Below are 23,117 nucleotides of genomic sequence, written 5' to 3' on the forward strand. Positions count from 1 at the left end.
CTCTTTATCGATATAAATTGCCTGCCATCGCCTAATGTCAGTTGTCGTGTATTGGCGATTTTTGGTAGTGGTGTTTGTATAATCTTGTAATTATCATGGCCTCGCTTTCCGTTCCGGGAAATCGAGCTTTGTAAGAAAAGCCTACACAACTCACTGCTAAAGGGTCGATAGCTTCTTTGGCCATATGACGTTCAATAGTCTCTAATGCTTTAGCCAAACGTCGTTCTTTTGCCTCAACATCATGTTGGGTAGAGAAATAGGAATTCTCTTGATACGTGGATATATCAACGGCATTACTTTGATTCAGTGTGGTATTATTAGCGCTGAGGCATCACGGAAATTGAGACGACCCACAGCATTGGACAGAGAACAATTTGAGTTGTCCAAAGCGGCTGCACTTGAGAATGAATAGTTGGCATTATCATTGAATGTGGCATTAAGATGAGATTTGTTGTTGTTATCCGAAGATCTTGGATAAACTGTTATTGTTATTGCTAGCATTGAGTGCGTTTACATGGCCATTTTCGGCGGATGATGAATTACTATTATGGCAAGCCAAAACGTGACAATTATTAGAACTTTCTTTAATTTCGATGATTTTTGTCGCTTAGCGGAAGTCTTTGGCGTTGAAGTTTGGCCCAGAATATATGGATGGAAACTGTGGTTGTTTCCATTGTTGCGTTTCAATGCATTTTCAGGCAATGTTGGCGAGTCAATCTGAAAGACGAAATATATGAGAAAAAAGAAGAATAATAGAAAAGTCAAGGTTCTTACCTCTGGCTGATGATATATTCTCTCAATTGTGTAAGCACTATAGCTATTATTATTACCATTAGGAGTCTCGGTGCCGGTGCTGGGTCTTTCTTTTTTGAATTTGATTTTAAGCGTTTTATTTTGAGATCCCTGGCTAGGCGTATGCATACTAAAACGTATCGTAGAAGCTTCGATTTGGTCTTCCAAATCATCTTGGGTATTAACAGCGTTATTTTGATAGTGGAGTTGTTGTTGATGCTGGTGATGATAGTATTGTCTTTGTTGATATTGTTGATGCTGTTGGTCTTCCTCCTCTGTATCGGGATTGTCGTCTTCCTGACCCTCTGTATCGGCTCCAGCATATTCTTCAACTTCATCTTCTTCATCATCTTCTGTGGAAGCTGTAGTATTTGTTGTGGCTGCTGTTGTTGTTGAAGGTATCCAGCTTGATAATTAGTGGCCACATGATTCGTCTTGTGATGAATTTGATTAATTTGCTGTTGCTGAATCTGTGATTGATAATAAATGTTATTATGTTGTACATGTTGCTGTTGTTGAACGTAATAGTGTTGCGTAGTCGCTTGTTGCTGCTGCTGCTGATGATGATGGGTAGTTCGCTCTTTAAGGAACCTATCTCTTGTACTTGGACATGACTTTGTTGGGCTTGAGCTTGTGTTTGTAGCTGATGTGTTTGATTTTCTGTTGTACTTCTGTCATAAGTTGCTGTTGCTTTTGTTTCAGTTCTGCAATTTTTGTTTATATCGCCTCGCTCTAATCTCTTCCGGGCTATACTCAACGCCTTGACCTTGAGGATATACCGTACTTTTAGCATAATAACATATTTTTTGAGGATCATCTGGTTCTTCCAGAAGAGGGCAGGTTGCCACGTTTCATGATTGTTACGACAATATGCTGGGAATTTTATATTTGCATCTAGACCGGGAACCTGGATGGAAGAGCTGCTGGTTGCAGCTGTTGTTGATGGTTGTGTGCATGTTGTTGTTGTTGTGTTTTGGTTTTTTGTTGAAGCCTCTAACGCCCGTTCATATTGTTGGCGTGTCATATTGGTAGTGGCAGCGGTAACTGTTGCTCTACCGGCACAGACCTCAGGTTCGGCGTTGCCTGGTGGGTTGCTGTCTGTTGAACATTGTACACATGATGTGATATTTGTGTCGCATTGACAGTTTGCGGTTGTGCTTGGTGGACAGCTGTTGACATCGAATGTGGCGGTTGTTGTGGATGATTGGACATGGACTTGCTGTTGCTGCTGCTGATTCGCCTTACATGAACTTGCTGCTGCACTGTAGATGTATAATGGTTATGGACCTGTTGTTGATGGTAAACTTGATGGTTTGCTGATGTCCTCCCGAAGAATGTGCCTGCTGCGGATGAGATACTGACGGTTGCGATGCCATAGTTGGGTTGGGAACGGTTGTTGCCTGCTGATAGGAAACTTGCTGACGATATTGTTGTACTTGATGGGGCTGTGTTTGCTGTTGGACATGGAGACCAACCGAAACATTTGTTGGTGGATTTTGGTGAACATAGGCAGGATGTTGTTGTTGTTGAAGCAGTTGCTGGGCATGTACCGATTTGGTGTACATCAATTTGCTATGGGCGTGATGCAAGTCTGCATATGGTTGCGCCTTTTCTTGAAAGGCCAAGTTGTAAACTGCTTCAGCCTCTTTGAAGCTATTGATCGACTCATAGTATGTAGCCCAACCGATATAAAAGCAAGCTGCTTGTTTGCCGACTCCACGCTGATGGAGCACTTGATAGAAATGCAATGGATTGTTTTGCATATCGATGTATTTTAACCATAAGCGCACCATTCTCAAATCCTGTTTGTAGTAATCACTGTGCTCGTACAGCGTTAGGCACCTCTCCAGCGTTTCACGAAATTTATTATCGGGATCACCATGGCCATGATTTTCATACCAACAAATATAATTCCACCAATGGTCCAATGGATCCGGACCCTGATACAAAGCGATGGCGTTTTCCCATGCTTGTTTGTCCTTGAGAAAACTGTGCATCTGATCGGCGGACACAGATGACTGTCTCATGTATGAATTCATGGTCCGCAATCAAAGACTCCCGTTCCACACTTTTTGCAACGGTCCCTTCCTCCACTGACAGAATAAGTTGCACCACCTTATAAACAAATGCAATGTTGTCAGTTTCCACTTATTTGGGATGTAAATAACCCCGCGTCAGCCGCGACAGAATTGTCGATTTTTTCGAGACTCCACAACCAACTCGTTCGTACGTTTTCTTGTTGATTATTTTCAGTTCACCTGGCGCCCTTCGGAACAGGCCTTAAACTCAAATACGTTTTATACACTGCATTCAATGCATTCGGATTAAACCAACAACAATTACCATTAATTAAACAAAAAACTCAAAAATTAAGAAGAAAAGAATATTTTCCTCATCTCACAAATGATGTGTGAAGTAAGAATGTATGAAAGCGTAGCCGATTTGTTGCCATGGCGGCGACAAAGCGTCATTTTCCCGACGATGTTTGACGGCGTTCTCTTGTCATTCACTGAAAAATGATTACGTCGCTAAAACACTAAAAAACAGTGCTCGAAAAGTAGGAAAGAAGCATTTATCTTGCAGAAGGACCGACTATCATCAATTGATTGAAAACTTCCAGAATGCATGAAGGATGACAGGAATAACAACAACAGCAAAAACATAGAAACTTGTTGTTGTATTAACTGTCAATACAAATAGAAACATTTTAATAATGACGCAAGAACAGATTTAGACAAATTGTAGTCCTGATATATACTAGGGAAGTTTACTGACGGCAATTTTATTTAAAGATCCCCACCGGTAGTGCCGACGTTTTTTTTGGAATAATTTCAGGTGAAAAAATATCCACTTGGCACTGAACTGAGAAAGATTATTTCTAACTTTGTAGTTTGACACTTTTTAGCAGTAAGACAAAAAAGCAAAACATAAATGCAAACACAAAGACAATAGATATATAAAAGCTTCCGAGAATTTAAAGAAATTGCATTGTTTATATATCTTGGCTTTGCACATGCAAGAAAATTGCATAAAGTTTGAGAATAATTGTATAGTTTTCTTCGAATCGACCCTTTTAGGTGTGAATGCAAGAAAAAAATTAACATTTTAAGATTATAAGCTACTGATGTAAATTATACAAAAACTCTCATACGACACTCAAGCAGCAATTATCACCAGACGTCGTTATATTTTTTTATTTTAATTTTCTCCCATGCTATTCACAATGCCAGTTATTAAAACAATGGTTTAAAGAAATTAAACCATGCTTTAAAATTGATTAAAAAACAACAATACATACATATATTTATATCTTTTCATATGATGTTCTCAAATAATAACGCTTTATGAGATGAAAATCCCCCCTATATTTTTTATTCTCTTTTCATTTACATTCTGTTATCATTTCAAGTAGAGTGTCGCTTATCAAGAAGAAGAATTAAATCACCCCAGAGAAAACAAATCGCACGAAGAAAATTTAATTATAATATCTAGTTTTTTATTCTTTAACTAATTAAAATCGTTCGCAAGTTAAAACGGTGGTGCTATCAACTCCATTTTCTAAGTGTAATAGTAAATGCTAATCAAATAAGAAAAGAAAACGTGAAAAGTATTGCGAATTGAAAAAATATCGAGTTTTTTATGTGGTGGTGGTCGTCTTTTTGTCTCCAAATACCAAACAATCAAACAAATCGTAGTCGTTGCATGTGGGGGTCTTGCAAACTCAACCGGGAGCAGAGCATTGGGGAGAAACATTGTCGACAGTGACAGCATAAGGCTGAGTTCTGATTTCCAGCTAATAAGAAAGAAACAAAAAGAAAGCAAAGACGAACAAACATGGAATTTTCTCAAGACCCCTATGAACTGAAATTGTTCCAAATGTTTAACAGTTGTGATAGCCAACAATGTGGCTATCTGGATGAACAGTCCTTAAGGAGGCTTTGTGGCCTCCTAGAACTAAGAGACAAAGGAAGGTGCTAATTGACAATTTGGCAGCCGAGGGACGCACCTCACACGTTACATTTGAGAATTTTAAAGAAGCATTGCTAAACTTCTGGGCACAGAGCTGGATGGTGGTGGTGGTGGGAGCAGCTTAACAACGAGCGAGCAAAGTAAGTCAACCGACAAAGCGGTCGTCGAAGCCAACGATGGAAATGTCGTGGTAAGTCGGATTGTATCAGTTCAATTTTTGCGATTCCTTCGTCCACGAAACTCTTAGACTTTCACTGTCTCAAGTATTACGTCAAATCGATAAACACTATCAACTGACAAAGATAAGACTAGGAGGAGTTTATTTTGTTTGTAAATACCTCCTTATGCGCTGTACGATATAATTAGATCAATTAACAAATATGCAAAATGTATTTCGCATAACATACCCACCTAGAATTTGTGCTTTTTAGATATGTTTCTCTGTTTGTGAAATTGATTGCCATTTGAATACATTGTCTATATATAGAATCAATTAGTCTTACACATGCTAGTAATCGATTGACATTTGCTTAGCTGTTAACATGCTCATAAGGGTTATTAGTATGTGTGTTAGTTGGCTGGGTGTAAGGAATACTACGTCCCATTATTAATAACTTCTGCAATATGATACATGTATACAAGTCATGCAACGGTGTGAAGATTTGTAATTTAATCGAAAAGTCAAAAAATAATACTGACTTTGGCGAGATGAACTAGAAAACAAAGGAACAATGAAGGTGTATAGACTAGTAAGAAGAACAAGTTACCTATTTATTATCGTATTTTTCATTTACATAATTTGCTAATATAAGTTGTCGGTGTGAACTCCAAATACGAATAGGCTATTGAGAACTGATGAAATAGACCAGCATAGTGTCATCAAATTCTTGAGTTGTGTATATGCCTCTTCGTATTAAAAAATATTAGCCAATGCTGTGCTGGTGTCTAAACACTATATGGTTTGGAAGGCTGCATTTGTTTATAACGTCCGCCGAAGGAATCCTATATCTAGTTATGTTAAACGTTTTCTGGGATATTATTTTAATGATTTTGTTTCTTATAGAATTCTTGTTGATTTTTTTTTAAATATTATTAAATGTCGCAAACCAATATCTCTACACAGAATTTTTGTGTTTTCTCATTCATTCAACAAGGAATCCTCAAATAATTATACCAAGGATTTATAGAGATGTTAATGCGTGATCGTTTATAGTTCGAATTGCGCGGAATTAGGATCCATTACATTATCAACTGAGAACATTTTAACATTCTAATAATGTTTTTAGGAAGACAGTTTTTACTTATCTTGCTTCTTTTTAGCTTAACTTTAATTTACATTTATAATCTTTGAATAGCCATATTTCTAATGTTTCAGACCTTAATGTTGTATTGCAGTTTTTTTTAGTTATTGTTTATTGTATATTTTTTGTTGTTTTTTTATATAATTATGGTTGGGGAGCCAACGAAGAGTAAAATAATTTACAGTTGTAAAAAGTTTTTAATTGTTTTATAAGTGTTACTCACGTTTTGCTAGCATGTAATATGATTTTATGGTTTAAAAGGCCCTGTATTGCACAAATTAATTCAAATAAATAAATAAATAATTTGTAGATGCACCCTCAACCATTGTATGTGGATCGGTCCATTTCGATTTTCCACATTATAAACTTTTTAATCTTGGCCAGGATTAATTATACAGGGTGAGATAAAAAAACTGCAACAATCAACGATCAAGTGGCTTCTTTACTTTTCGAACCATTTCTGCTGATGTTGCTGTTATTCACATTTAAATGCTGGAGTGTTCTAACGATAGCCACTTGTGGTTTTCCAGCCAAATATAAAGAAGTCACACTATCATGCTTGAATTCCATCACGAATAACTTTTTTTCTTAATGCTTTTACCAAAATGCTTTTGTACGCTTGTAAACAATAAAATGAGCTGTCGGACGAGTGGCTTAGAAATGACAGCAGTCTGAATTTGGTCCAATTTATATAGATCTGAAGTTTTACCCAAATGTGTCTTTTTGTTTACAAGCAATTTAAAGCTGGGATATATCGGTACATATTTTGTTACACCCCTAATGTAACTGTAGCCATAGATTTGTAATTGCGTCCAATAAATACATTTGCCTTCTCCTTTGTATAGTCCCTTTTCCAATGAAGTCGTCAGCATGATTGTCACTACAGTTTTATGTTTTGGTTTGTCTACTTTATGTGATATTTTGAAAAGATGTATAACTCTGAAATGGTAGAATTAGGCCTAGTTGCATGTCCAACGGATTTGCGACTATTACTTCTTTGTTGTTGTCAACTCCAATTTAGAGTTCATATTGGCAGTTTCCTAACAACGGCTCGATCCCCACGCGTATTTGGCTTGTTACTTTTATCCTCGAATACATTTACATAAATAACTTATCAATAAAGACTATTCTTTATAAATAGGTTATAAAGCTATTATCGCACTTTTCGATTGTTGCTGGCGATATCTAAATAATGGCTTTATAATAATTTCAGTGCAATCAATCTTACGTTTTAAATTATTGTTGTATTACAATGAACGATGATAAACAAACACGGCCCCGTTGAAATAATAATTTATAAATCTTTTTCTATTATTTAATTTATTATTTCCAAATATACCTAATTTCCCATTTACTAATATTAAAGGTTTAGCACCAGAATAAAATATTATACAATAATTTTGTGTACTAAGAATAATAAAAAAACTTATGAAAATCATATAGCTTACTAAGTGTATACATGTCACAACAATCTTAGGATATTTTTAAAATTATTCACAAAATATTAGAATTCATTAGACATTTTAACAGCAAATTGTAGTTGAATAAGAATGACATGATTAAGAGCCACATCTACATGAAAGAAGTAATTGTTTTTTATGGCTGGTATCCATTTCGTACGCATTGTTCTACTACAATATTAGGAGAAAATGTTGGTTAAAATTGTATTGAACAGAATTTTTTTAAAGCAAAATAGGTCTAGAAACCCATATCAAGTAAAATACACATTCGAGCTCATATAAAAATAAAGTATGTTAGAGAATAGGGTGGCGTTCATTGATTGTAATCCATTTTTACCCTTTAAAAAAAAAAAAAAAAAACTGATGACAACGGATAGCTCTTTCCTAAACCATGGTCTTCCTGTAATACTTTTTATTTTATTAAACAGCAATTGAATTAAGCTCGACTATTTCGAAATATTTAAATATGTATATAAATAAAGTGAATTCAGTTACATCGATGCTAAACGAATATGTTTAATGTTAAAAAAAACCTCTATGTAGATTAATTCAAAAGCATCAGTGACGTTTCTACTTCATCCTGGTTTGTTAAATTTTGTTTGGCTATAGACTTTGATTATTTAGAACAAATCCTCTTTTTGGTAAATAAGTTTCATATATTTTTAGCATACCTGAGCAGTTTCGGTTAGAAAGAAGATTGTAATTTGTTATTGAATATTTTTATTGTCGTAATTTTAATATCGTTGTTTGGTTGTAAAATAACGCATGTTGTTGACAATGATCATACCTACGAAACCATATGTTCTAAAAGAACATTTAAAGGATATATTTGCAAATTGTTTTGTACTTCGCAAACAGTTTTAAGTGCTTTGGCTTACCCAAGTAATACCTAGATGTTTTCGACATTGGAAACACCTGACTTTTATAGCATTTCTTATACTTTCCTTTTGCTATGGATTCAGGTAATTGACATCATAAGCAGTTGTTGGCTTAGCATACATATTGGGAATTTTTAATTCGGCAAAGGTTCTAGTGCCTTAACATTCTACCTGATTGTTTGTAGATTGCTAGAGGAGAGATAGTATTTAAATAAGCATTGTAGTTCCAAATTTGTCATCAGTAGTCTTCAAGACATATTGTGACAAAGTCAGACAATATTGCCAAAATTGCTTTCAAAGCGTACACACCTAGCGAAATGGGCACACATTTCTTTTATCGAAAGGCCAAAGCATACATTGATCCAACAATGGATGATTTGGCTAGATATTTACGTAAGAAGGAAATTTGCTCCCATAAACTATCTATCAACTAATATATTTTTTAATTATAGAGCGATCGTTAGTTATATCTGAAAACCCACAACACAACTGGATCAGGAAGAAACTTTTATGGATAGCCCGCCAGAGTCTTCAGATCGCGAAGTTTCTCCAAAACTGGTGATGGGTACTAAGAAATATGGACGTCGATCTAGGCCACATAATTCAAAAACTGGAGATGCCAGTGCTTCGGACTCAGAAGATTCCACAGAAGAAAAAGACTCCAGCTCACATCGTGGCTGTATAACACAGCAAGTCCAGAGATCTACTTCACAAACCGATATACCTGGTACTAGACGACGTCAGACCGTTGGCGTTACTGAAACCAAACTAAAACGTTGTGCTTCGTTGCCGGCGCAAAGGAATCTATTCAACCAGAATAAGACGAAATTCCAAAACAAAGCAAAAATTGGTAACGATTCTTTAATACAGCTAGCAAAGAAACCACTTAGCAGTAGCGTTGAATCTCTTGGTAAGTATTATTTGAAACAAATTATGATTTAACTGAGGCAGTTTTATTTTCGAATTGAATTTCTTTCATAACATGTCAGTGCTTTCTTTAACCTCAGCAAACATCATCTTCTAGAGCTTTTGTTTTCATTACTCATACAAATTCCTTATTAACGAAACTGGGAAATACATTCATCAAGAATTGCTCCAAGAATAGGATTTCTGGATTTAATTGTAAGAGAGGGAGGGAGGGGGGTACTTCTTTATAATACTTTTGAAAATCCTAGATTCAGATGAACAAAACTTTCAATTACAATTATTGTTTTTGATTTTGTGTAGTATTCTGTCATCTGTATGCAATCATCAAAACCGTCATTGGCTTTCCCTAAGTATGCCCTCATTACGCTTTAATTCAATCCATACATTTACTGCACAATCTAGCTTCTTTTCTTCCGACCACTGTTGTTGTCTCCAGCAATTGCCAGTGTACATATGTTGTGTGTTGCAACAGCAGAAGCAGCTAAGCTAATAAACTCAAACTCAAATCATTAAAATTGGCCAATTTTCACAAATTGGTTTGTCTATGTGTCATTGTCATAACCTATTGAAATATATTCTCTGCCAAGCCTTTCGTCGCGATTGTATAGCTTTTGTTCTGTCAGTCGTCTCCGCAATGTCCTCACAGACATCAATGTATCTTATATATTCTTCAAGTAATGCTTTAACTTGTATTTGATATGTGTAATATTTGGATAGCAAAAATACTGACTTCTTTCACTTTTCAAATTCACAATTAAAAAAAAAACGTAAAATAATTTAGGTTTGAAAAATCTTTCATCTGCCATGCACGCTGTTTGGAGTTCCTATGAATGGGAGTTAAGCAAAGCTCATTTAAATACCGGACATTTGGCTAAAGGTTTGTTTTGAATTGACTTAGTGGCAATAAGATTAAAGAAACATAAACAAAAAATCCAAATACAAAACAAGCATTAAAAACGGCTGGTGGTATAAACTGCACGCTCTTTCTAGAGTGGTCTCTAATCAAATAGTTGTAGTAACATACATATAAAACAAAACAAAAAAAACATCTTATAAGAAGCACCTACTATTTAGTGTTTTTGTAGAGTCAGTTCTAGCACAATCCTATATCTGTCTTTCTAACTTCCATTTCTACACCTTTAACGAAATCACTTTTAGTTTGTCTTTTTGTTTTCTTTTGATATTATTTTCAACTATAAGTTAAATACAAAAATGTGGAACATATCTCCATGTAGATTTTATATTGCAATCCTCTCTTCCGTACTAAAGGTTCCGGTTACTAGATAATATAGCAATAAATCTCTTATTATTAGTAAACATATTATAACTTTTTTAAATTACCTCTAGATACTCCTGGTTTAATGGAAACACTACCAGTAAATACCATATTGGATTTATGGGAACGTTCCAATATTCCCAACGGCCGTGGAATTTTGTTGGCCTTGGGCTTTGACAGTGATGAAATCAATTGGCCCAATTGAATAAAGTGATGGAAGAAGAAATACCAAATTTGGACGAAGAACCTCAGCAGGCATTGATGAAGGCCTGTTTGGCCTTGCAGTCGGTGGAGTTGACGAACTTAAGACAAACTTCCAAGCAACTGCATGATGAGAATTCCAAACTCAGGTCAGACAATAAAGATGCAAACCGGCGTATTGCTTTATTGGCGGTAGAAATTGATGAGAGGCATGCCTCTCTTGAAGATGCTACCAAAAAAGAAGTAAGTCTTTTTTTTCTCGAATTTATAAAAATATCGAATTTATAAATATAATCGGTTACTAATTATCTTGCTTTGCAACTTGATTCGCAGATACGTCTATTGGAACAAAAACATGCCGGTGTTGTTAGAGACCTTACTGCGCGATTGGCTAGTGACCGAGAAAACTGGTGTAATCTGAATTCACGTTTGGAGGCTCGCATAAAATCATTCGAACAAGATGAAATTAGATTTAAAACCGAATTGGAATTAGTTCGCAAAGAAAATGAAGATTTGGAATCTGAACAGCATAAAATGCAAAAACAAATCACCGAATTGTTGGAGAAAAATATCGAACTACAACGTGAACTAACCGATATGGACGAAAAGAAACATGCAGGCCAGTATCGTGAGTCACATGACAAGAGTATGGCAGATGAGGAAGTTTTAACTTTGGTAGACAAAATCTCAAAACTACAGTTAGAGAACTGTAATTTACGCGATAAAAATGATGAACTTATGGCCGAAGTTGAGTCTTTGCATCATGAGTTGAATAAAATGAAAATTAAAAGCAAAAAATCACTGGCATCACCAGAAGAAGCTACCGTATCTAACCAAGAAGAAAGCGACTCTAATTCCGGAAACACAGCTACCAAACGTCGTGGCGATTCGCCTACAAAAACTAGGCTAATCGAGGAAAGTCCTCGTTTGGGTAAATTAAGAAAATGTGCGAATGATGAAACTCACACCGGTAGTGAAAACAGTGATACCAGTGGCGAATGGATGGCATTAAATTCTGAATTGCAGAATTCACAACAAACCAAAACGTTGAAAAAGGCCCACGAAGAAATAGAAAGTCTGCGTAAACGCATTAGAGATTTAGAGGACGAACTTAAGATGGCTAAAGAATTAGCAACACAGAAGGCTAGTGGAGATGGCACAGAGTCATCGTCACCCACACCAGAAGAACGCTGTCGTGAGTTGGAGGCTAGCTTAGAACAGATGCAGAAAGCCTACGAAGACTGCGAAGACTACTGGCAAGCCAAATTGACAGAAGAAAGAGCCCTCTTCGAAAAGGAGCGACAAATCTACGAAGAAGAACAACAGGAAAGTGATAAAAAATTCACTGAGCTAATGGAAAAGGTCCGTGAATATGAGGAACAATTCAGTAAGGACGGCCGTCTTTCTCCAATCGAAGAAAAAGACATGCTCGAACAACAATATGCCGATTTGGAAGCCGAGGCCGAAGAAATCCGTGAAAATGCGCGTAAATGTTTGAAGAAAAATCTCAAGAAATTGAAATGTTACAAAACGAAATTGAAGATCTCCGTTTGCGTTTGGGTGAAAGTGTGGAGATTTTGACTGGGGCGTATGAACTGAAACCAGAGAATGCCGCCAGTAATGCCATGAATTTGGCTGAATCTTGCAGCCCCGCCAGCTCCCCTATCAGTTATCTGTGGCACCAAAGCACCATACAGGAACCCTCGAAAAATTGTCAACAATCCGTGGAAAACAATTTACCCACCCTAATGCCTGTGGCGCCTTTGAGCAATAATGCAGTACGGTGAGTACTTAATACACTTCAAATACAACCAAAGTATTTTAATTGTTAAAAATGTTTTATTTTCAAGTAAACTTTTATTTTTAATTCTTATTTTTATTTATATCAAATAATCATTTTTTAAACCATGCTCATTTTTAGCTGCTCATTTCCTTTGAAATCCCATAACATGCAAGTGCAATTCTCAAAACGTTTTCTTAATCGGCTTATCGGAAATATTTAATTACCTAACCCCCTTCCCCCATCATAAAATCACCCGCATACAACAAACAAAATTATTAGTCCATAATATTTCAATAACCTAACCAACCTTTTGTAAATAATTTAACAATGAACTATAAGTTCAGCGAGGGATCTCATAGAGAAAGAAAATCGGCAACTAAAATCGAATGAATTTATTTAATATTACTTAAGACTTAATTTAAAATTGACTATTATTAATAGGCATCATTATTTTTATTATTATTATTATTATTATTATTTGTAAATAAACGTATGTATATATTTTTAATGTGCTGACATATATTGATATTTTTATTTTGTTTTATTTTTTATTTGTTTACTTACTTTTAAATGTACAATTTTTGCATGAGTGTGTTTGTATATCGTCGTTCTATTTCTTGGGTTTCACAAAGTAATAAACAATTGGCCCAGATGAATCAAATAAGTCCTTTATATGGTTGTTATTTGGGCCTTATATGTGTAATGTACAAAATCTCCCAAAACATTTATTCCCAGAGAAATATATTCGAACAAAAATGCTTCGCTTCGGATTTAATGTTTTGTTACTTGGTTAAAATAATAGGTGGTTTGGTTAAGGAACATACAATATTTAACTTTCGAACTTAAAAATAAGTATTTCCTTCTTCGAAATGTACGCACAGCGTTTGATCATATTGTAATAAATGGCGAGCACAACGCGAATATTAGAATAAAGAGAATTATAATTTTGAATTTTACTCGGAACGTGGCCTAAAAAAATTAATTCTTTGAAACCCTCGAACAACTTTATTTTTTTAATTAAAAAAAATGTATGCACTTCGTATATTGTATGAATGATAGTATTTCAAAAAGATAGACGAGTTGCCACTACTGATTTGGCAAATAATAAGACTGCTGCATTTATTCTGTTATAGAGTGCCTATCAATCAAGGGTTTATCGGGATTATCTGGATAGTAAGGAATATAAAGGGCAAGATAAAAAAACTGTAACAAAGTCAAACGCCATAATTTTTAATTTTTTTAAATTTTATTGAATGAAAGCAGAAAATTTCGGACATAGCATCAAATTTTAGAATAAGTTTAGATTTATTCGAATTGGTCACCTTTGGCACGAATTATGGCCTTCAAACGGCCAATGAAACAGTCACACCCTGCCCGAATGTTGCTCTGCGGTATTGTGGCCCATTCCCGGCGAAGCACTTGCTTGAGGTATTCAACACTTTGGTATTTTTTAGTGCCAACCTTGCTTTCCGGAAATCCTTGGTATCCGGAATTTTTTTTTCCATTCATGGGTGGAGCGTGCTGAGTGCGATGGTGCTAAGTCCTGTTGGAATGTCCAAGGTCTGCGGGCAGAATGTTTGCGTGCCCAAGACTTTGACCAAGACCCTCCAGAATATTTTTGCGATAATATTCGGCATTTATTCTGATGCCACGGTCGATTAATACGAGCGGAGACCGAACATCGGCTGTTATGGTGGCCCACACCATCACCATGACCGGCGTTTGAGTTCGGGTGGCCAACCGAAGGTGCACATTTTCAGCTGACCTCTTTGGCAAATAAGCACGATCATTTTGTTTGTTTACAAACTGCTGGACAATGAATGTTTTCTCATCGGAGAAAACCAAATTCGGCAGTTCACCACTTTCGGCTAAGTGAAGCTACTCTTTAGCTCTTTTGAGTCTATTTTCTTTCTTTTGCGGTGTAAGTTCTTGCACTTTTTGGAACTTCAACGGGTTCATTTTTCAATATTTGCCGATTGGAATATTGCGATATGTTCAGCTCACGACCCATATTTGATGTTACTGTTTTCTTCCGTCCACTTCCTTGACGTCGGGCTACGCTACCAGTATCACGGTAACGAGCGATGTTACGAGACACAAAAGATTTATTCACATTTAAATGCTGGAGTGTTCTGACGATAGCCACTTGTGGTTTTCCAGCCAAATATAAAGAAATCACACTATCACGCTTGAATTCCATCACGAATAACTTTTTTCCTAGAAAATTCTTACCAAAATGCTTTTGTACGCTTGTAAACAATATAATGAGCTGTCATTGGAATAATTTTAACAGCTGCCGGACGAGTAGCTTAGTAATGACAGCAGTCTGAATTTGGTTGGAGTTTTTTCATCTCACCCTGTATTATGATCGTTAAGCTCCTTTGGCTCATTAGGCAGAACTTTTTAGATCCGCCTACAAAGACGTGACCTTGTAAAAAATAATGCCATGATAAACCGATTTGCAATGAGAATTTTACATAAGCGCATAAGGGCGATTTTGAAATTCTTTTAAGCTAAATTAATAAAACAAAACTAAGAATAAAACAATTTTAAAATGATTTATTGTTCCAAGCCAAAGCTACTGTACCCAAAATAGTAGTAGTGCCCATCTATAGTTGCGATGACTGCCAACGTTGATTAATTTCAAATTTTCACAATGAATGAACTTTTCGATCAAAATAGAGCCGTTCTTATGTCTTACCTTCAAAAAGAGTGGTACTGCCCGCAAGTTACGTGCTATATTAGTTCCATTTTTAAATGGCACAAAATACTTGTATAACTATATCACAAAAGGCGAAAAAAAGGACAGTAAAAATTGTACATACACAACAAATCTCGTTATACTCAAGAAATAACACACGAAACTAACAAACAATTTTTGTGTTGTCTGCATTTTCTTTTGTTTTATTTTTAGTTTGAATTTAACAACTTCGGAAACTACAATTTTCAGCACACCGCCGCAGACATCACTGCAGTCACCGATAGAAAAGCCCAGTCAGTCACAATCGCATAATACTTCGACCTCCGAAGCGGGAGATGTGGCCGATTGTGAAACCTCCTCGACAGCATCAGGCAAAAGTTTCGAAACGCACAGTATACATTCGAATCACAGCCTTCAGCAGCGTAATACGCAATTGGCCACCAAATCAAATGCCAGCACAAAGAATAGTTCAACTAGTCCAACACCAAGTGTAATGAAAGAAGAACTAAAACGTTTGAAATTCTTTGAGCTTTCTTTGAAGGAACAGATTAAGGACTTGTCATTGCAGAGAGATGGTTTAATTATGGAACTTCAACAACTGCAAGAAGCTAAGCCAGTGTTAGAGAAGGCATATGCGGTAAGTTTTCGAAAAGTTTATGCTATCAAATCGAATATGAATGTTGTTAAAAGATAAATAATATTTTTCCTAAAAGTATTTATGGGTTGTTTCAAACAGAAACGGCGAAGTACTACTTCATATTGGACAAACTTAATTATATTTATATAATAATTAGGATTTAAAATTAAATTAATCATGCCATCTAAATTTACAACTCTGTTCGCTTCTATTTGCAGAGAACGGCCCATCCGTCTTTAATACAAAGAGTAAATCAATTGGAATTGAAAAATCGTCATTTACAAAATGTTATCAAACAGCAACAGCAGTACACAGACTCTATAATGCAACGTAAGCCATATCAAATAAATAATCACATTATTATTATTCAAATCGAACTATAGATCCCTGCAATGAACAAGCATTAAATTTGAGCTCTGTCAAGAAAATAATTAAATATTTAAAATTGGAGATTTTTACAAATTGACTGGACTATTTCTTTTGGATATTGGTGTTTGAAGGTCTGGAGCTGTGGCTTTTGGTGGAGTTGGTTTTTCTTCTCACCTTTTTAACCTGTTGCTGTGCATTTTCGTTTGGCGCTCTTTTTTTTTTATTCATTTGCATCTGCCAAGGTAATCCTGAAAATGCCGTCGCTATTGACCTGTAATGTTTGTAAGGATCATATTGCCAAATCCAAATATAAAATTGGTTGCAAAGGCTGTGCAAATTTTTTCCATTTGGATTGCGTTGGCATTTCTGAGGCTGAGGCTAAAATAAATAAGCAACTCAGATACACTTGTGTGTGCTGTGTTCGGGCTGCTGGTGGTAGTGGTGACGCTGGTGTGGTTGATCGTGGAACAAAAGCGAACACTGCAGTTGATGCATCTAGGGTTGGTGCCACAGCTGATGCTTCTTTGAATGGTGGTGATGAGACAGTTGGTGTGGCTGCGTGTGATTTTGTTGGGAATTCAGATGCTCTGCGAGAGCTGCAGGATAACTTGATTTTGTCTATGAAACAACAAATGGACACGTATATGGCTAGATGTCTGTCTGAATTCCGTACCAAAACTGATGCTCTGTTTGATCTTTATAATGCACAAATATCTGAGGTAAAGCGTGATGTGGTTGAGCTTAAAAGGCTGTAGTTGAGTTGAAGATGACAGTCTCTGAAGTTAAAAGTACGGCTTTGTTAGCAGAAAAGAAACTTGCTGATAGGATTTCTGAGCTTGAGTCTTTTAACAATGTGCTCCAGCGAAGGCTTAACAGAGCTGATATCATTATAAGAGGTTTGCCGGAAAATATTAAAGACCTCAGGAGCTTTGTTGTTAAAGTTGCTAATTTGTGTGGGTTGCAACTATCTCATGGCGACATGCAGCAGTGCTGTTACATATCTGAACGTAGAGCGGTTTTGGTGAAGTTTAATTCTATTCAGACAAGAGATTCCCTTATCCGCCGATTTGTTAAAAGAGGGAAGGTAACCCTAAAAGAAGTTATGGAGAATTGTCTATTGGAGTCCCGTATCTACTTAAATGATCATCTTGTTAAATCGGCATCTAGTCTTGTTTTTGCCTGCAGAGGCCTGCTCAAGAAGAAGAAGATTAAGAAATTCAGGTTGTTAAATAGTGATGAACCTCAAGTTGAGGTAATACTTGCTGATGGAAGTAAAACAATTTTTGAGCGACAAGAGCTTCTTGAATTTGCTCGTAGTTGTCCTCTGCAACCGGGTGGTGCTCCGTTGGTTGGTGATATGCTGCTGGGAGTGTAGTCATGTAATGTAAATATTAATTTTGTTTTGATCTCATTGGCAATTTAATTGTTTTCTTGATGCAAATTATTGCTTATTTGTTCTAAATAATCTTTCATATTATTATTTATTATTTATTTTTTTTTATTTATATATTTATATTTTTCAATTTTTAGTTTAAGATGCGAAATCGAATTTACATAATTTTGCTCCCCAGCCCCTTTATTTGGTTTGATGTCACTTGATGATAATCTGGGACCCATAATTAATGACGCTCACTTTTTTAAACCCTTATTTGAGGGTTTGTCTGGTAAACTAACGTATGGCCACTTGAACTGCCAAAGTATTCGCCCATCGAGATTCAATAATAAAATTGATGAGCTTCGATCCTTGCTGGTTGGTAGTGGTATCAGCATTTTTGGTGTCACTGAATCTTGGCTTAATTCTGCAGTCTCATCGAAATCGTTGGTTGTTCCAGGATATAAGCTGGTGCGGAGTGATCGTGTTGGTCGTGTTGGTGGTGGGGTATGTCTCTATATTGGTAGTGGCATTCCTTATAAGGTAGTTTTTCGTTCAAATAATTTTGGTGTTTGTGAGTCGGTGTGTGTTGAGTTGAATATTGGGGCATTGGTTTTGCTTGTGGCGGTAGTATATCTTCCCCATGGCGATGTTCAGTCTTTCTGTGATGTACATGAGAGTTTGTTTGATCGCTTCTCTAATATCATTGTCCTTGGCGATTTTAACTGTAATTTATTTGTGTCTTCGAACTCTGTTTCGATGAGAGGATTATGCAGATCATTGGGGCTAACTATTGTGCATAACATGAAACCTACCCATTATGATTTGGCCCATAACTCTACCTCGTTAATTGATTTTTGCCTTACTAGTGATAATTTGTCCTTGGGTTTCTCATCTCAGGGTCGATGTCCTGGTATATCGCACCATGCCTTTGTTTTTGGTTCGCTTAACCTGCCTGTATTTTCAGAGGAGAGATTTATTGAGTATCGTAACTTTGGCCGAGCGGATTGGTTGGGCATTTTAAATTTCATATCCGATTTTGACTTCAACCCCTTATATTCCACTTCTGATGTGAATTGTCAACTTTCACTATTTGATTTGTTGTTTAACGCGCTATTGTCTTTCGTTCCTGTTTCTGTTCGTAAGGTCAACCCCAGGAATGATGCATGGTTGGAATCTGATGTGGTAAAATCGGCACGGATGTTTAGAGATCTTGCGTACTTTGAGTGGCGCAAGCGACCTATGGAGGGTAATAGAATAATATATTGTATGTATAGGAATCGTTGTAAGGCTGTGATGAGGAATGAGAGGCGTAAGTACTATAATGATCTCTTTGGTCGTATGAATAATAATCAGCTGTGGAAATCTCTAAAGTCGTTTGGTGTTTTGGGTAGTGATAATGAAGCTCCACCAATTGATGTCAATGCTGCTAATCATTATTTTTCCAGTGGGAATCCTGGTTTTGTGGGTGAGCGTGGTCAGTCTCTTTATAGTGAGGGTCATGTGGGAGATGATGTTTTTCGGTTTTATTGCATATTTTATTCTGATGTTGTAAGGTCATTAAATAAAGTTAAGTCGGGAGCTGTGGGGGTTGATGGCGTGCCAGTAAAGTTTTTTAAACTTATATTTCCATACATTTCCTGTCATTTCCTGCATTTTGTTAACTCGATTTTTATGACATCTACTTTTCCTCGGGCGTGGAAGGTTGCACGAATTGTTCCTGTGCCGAAAACTGGTGAATCATTTGATTTGCCGAATCTGCGTCCCATTAGCATTCTACCTGCTATGTCAAAAATCGTTGAGCATATTATTAAAGAAGCGATTGTTGACTTCCTTGATGATCGTAGGCTATTGAGTAGTTCTCAGTTTGGTTTTCGGCGGCGATGTAGTACGACCACGCACTTATTATATCTTACTGACATGATCAGAGATGTATTTAATTCATCTGATGTTGGGTTATTATTGGGCCTTGACTTGTCAAAGGCTTTTGATTCGATAAACCATTCCCTTTTACTTGACAAGCTGAGGTTTAAGTTTGGTTTTTCATCTTCTGCGTGTCGTTTAATGGCTTCATATTTGGAAGGTAGGTCTCAGTTTGTTGTTCATTTGGGTGTTTCGTCTGAAGTTTGTAGTGTCCAATGTGGAGTCCCGCAAGGTTCTGTACTGGGACCGTTGTTATTTATTATGTTCATTAATGACATTGTGCACTCAGTTGTTGATGACAGGTGTTGTCTGTTTTTGTATGCAGATGATATTCATGTTTTCTTCAGAGAGGCTGATATTGCTGGGTTGGAAGGGTTGGTTAATTCTATTGTTTTGTCTCTTTCGTCGTGGATTTCGCTAAATGGCCTTATGATTAATTGGAATAAAACTAAAGCTATGCTGTTCAATGATCATGGTAATGGTGGTTCTCTTAATATTACTGTGGGTTCTGTGTTAGTGAAATTTGTTGATGAAATGAAATGTCTTGGTGTTATAATTGATCGGAAGTTGGACTTTAAGAGACACATTGATTCCTTGCTTTGTCGTATAAGGTTTCAGCTGCGGAGGCTGTATTGTCTTAATGCTTATTTGCCTTGTCATGTTAGGAAGAGAGTGGTTGTATCCTTGCTGCTATCGCAGGTAAATTATTGTCTAGAGGTAGTCTCCGGTACTACTTCTTCTCAAATGCAACGTATCCGTAGGGCGGTAAATTCGATTGTTCGTTATGTGTATGGCTTGCGTCGTGGTGATCATGTTTCTTGTTTTGTTAATGATCTCCTGGGATTGCCATTTAGCAGCTACGTTGATCTTCGTATTCTTCAATTTCATTACAGTGTTATGTGCAATTTTGACTGTCCTCTTCGTGACAACTTTTTGTTTTGTAGATCATCTCGAAATCCTCAATTGTTGTGTCCAAGGTTTTCGTCCTCCATTGGTGAGAGATCATTTGTGGTTAGGGCGGTGAGATTGTGGAATCAGCTTCCTTTGGCCTTACGTACTTTTGCCCATACCAATTATCTGTTTAGGGTTAAAGTAATTGAATACCTTCGCCTAAATATGTAGGCTATGTTTTTGTAGTGGTTGCGTCGGTTTATTATGGGTCTTTCTTTTTGCTTTTCTTTTTGTTTGGGCTGGGGAGCCACTATATTATCTTCTTAATTTTATTTGTAGGGTATAATGTGAGTTACTATTTATACTCTGTTTTGTGAGTAATAAAATAGTTATCTCTTATTTTAGCTCGTTTCTGCTACACTTTTTCACTGCTCTACTAGACTATTGTTTAGTTGGTGATGGTGAATCGAGGTGTAGGGTTCGAGCTTCTCGTGAATTATTAAGATAAATTATTAGGTTTAATATGTTATTTGTTAAGTTTGAATTAATCATTCAATTTGTATTATGTTAGGGTATTGTAGATAGATAATATAAGTTATGGGCCCTGTGGGCTTATTTATATTTCTTTGTAAGGTAAATAAATGAAAATGAAATGAAATGAAAAATACATAATCAATCATCTTATACTCTTCTAATTTTAGAATCCTGGCGCAATCATCAAATAGAATTAAATGAACTGCATGAACGTCTTGAAACTCAAGGTAGATTGATTGTTGACCAGGTACAGCGTTTGCAAAAGGCCGATTTTCTCGTCAAAGATTTGTATGTGGAAAATTCCCATTTAACAGCATCTGTACAGAGATTAGAACAACAAAGGGTGCGGGCCAGTATGCTGCAGCAACAGCCTCAACAAAGACAAAATTGTTCAGTACTACCAGGAATGCCTTAAATTGTTAAGACCTGATTAAAAAACAGATAGATATTTGAAGTTAAAGGTAAGAACTCGGCAACAAATATCGAAATATAAAATGGAAATATTCGGAAGGTTGCGATTCTCATTTGGAAACCTGTTATTGCAACTCTGTATTGAGCACCCTTGTTTAGTTATAAGTGTGTGTGCTTTACAATTATATTCAAGAAGCACTCAGCCACGCAGAACAATCTAAGACTTTTTAAATTATGCCATCAATCAGAACCAAAATTATTCCAATTATTTATTACCACAACAAATGTAACTCGAAATGGATGGTCATCAATCTGCAATTGTACTCAAAACGCCTTCCAATAGACTACAACTCTATACAAAACTACCAAACACTACAACTTTAGTTAATTTTAAAAATATTTATTTTCGGTTACAACGAAATAGAGAAAAAGACATCTAATATGTTCAATGCCAGAAACAAAGGAAATCTCTTAGAAATCCCAAAACAAAAAATTGAAAAGTAACTCTATGTTAAAAATGCGCACAGGATGAATGCAAACAAACTATCAAATCTACTACTAAATTACATTTGCGCAATTTCTGTTTTAGATTAATTCCATGGTAATACGATATATATTCGTACATAGTTAAATTAGTAAATTAAGCCTGCATAATATTTGAATGTATTTTTGTTTCTTTGAGAAATTCTTTATCTGAACAATTTACTACTTTTTTGCTCATTTGTTATTTTTTATAATATTTATTTAAACAGTACATCACTTTGTGTATATCCCATAGAAAATATTTAATATCATCAACTTTAAAAAATTAATACTCAATATTATTTTATATAAGCTTGTATGAAGTATAAGGTACCCTCAGAAAGTTGTTACAAATGGAGTTGTTATGATTATGTGGTCATCAAGGACTCTTGTTTTCTGTACATCCCGAATATAAAACGGATGTATGTTCCAATTGCTTTCAGTTTCATTCTCTTTACGTCGAGTACAATTTGTTTATTTAATAAATTATTCAAATTTCGCAACAACCTTTATTTTAGAGGGTGTTTTATATTATACACAAGCTGCAATCCGAATGCTAACATTAAATTTTCCTTTAAAAAAGATGGTCAAAGATGCACACAATTAAGAATTACAGAATCCACTTTTATTCTACAGTATTAAACCGATGATATTAAAATTCCACCCTATTCTCTTATTGTTTCCAAGAAGAAAACTTCTAAAATATCTTATCTTATCCTAACTTGAGTTTAAATTTTTATGCATTGTTATGGCAATTATGAAGAGTTTTCAAAACTCTTAAAACGTTTTAAAGCTCTCCTAGTTAAAGACAAAAATAGAATATTGTTTTTATCAATATTCAAGTAATTGGTGATTGTTTACATACATATATTCCTTTTTCATATTTTGATTGAAATTTTAACTCATTAGATCTGTACATATCCTAATCATAACAAAAAAGTATTAATAATTTTATTATGTTGTAAATGTTTGCTCTACCCCTTAACTTTCTTCTTCATTACGAAATTGTAAGTAATAACTAAATTATTTTTGTTTTTAATTTAATTTCTTATTGAATATCCAATTTTGTAAAATGTTTGCTTTTAAGTTTATCATTTTATTGTTACACAATAAAGATAAGGAGACAAATTTTAAAATTTACTAAATGTTGACTTCATTTTTAGAGAGAAA

The 23,117-nt window shown here is 35.6% G+C and overlaps 1 protein-coding gene and 1 pseudogene across 1 annotated transcript; one reads left to right on the forward strand and one right to left on the reverse strand.

Annotated features, from left to right (window-relative positions):
- Window positions 1-17: 17 nt before the first annotated feature.
- On the reverse strand, window positions 18-3,269 carry LOC131805484 (probable inactive serine/threonine-protein kinase bub1; annotated as a pseudogene).
- Window positions 3,270-4,253: 984 nt separating this feature from the next.
- On the forward strand, window positions 4,254-23,092 carry LOC131800428 (blastoderm-specific protein 25D-like). The gene is given in 11 exon segments (XM_059128767.1): window positions 4,254-4,759; window positions 4,762-4,865; window positions 8,855-8,890; window positions 8,893-9,310; window positions 10,675-10,788; window positions 10,791-11,047; window positions 11,138-12,290; window positions 12,293-12,587; window positions 15,502-15,925; window positions 16,144-16,255; window positions 21,182-23,092. Coding segments are annotated over 11 exon segments (3,294 nt in total). The 5' UTR covers window positions 4,254-4,626; the 3' UTR covers window positions 21,430-23,092.
- Window positions 23,093-23,117: the final 25 nt, after the last annotated feature.

This window comes from Musca domestica, unplaced genomic scaffold (assembly GCF_030504385.1).
Source record: "Musca domestica strain aabys unplaced genomic scaffold, Musca_domestica.polishedcontigs.V.1.1 57, whole genome shotgun sequence".
Classification (NCBI taxonomy): domain Eukaryota; kingdom Metazoa; phylum Arthropoda; class Insecta; order Diptera; family Muscidae; genus Musca; species Musca domestica.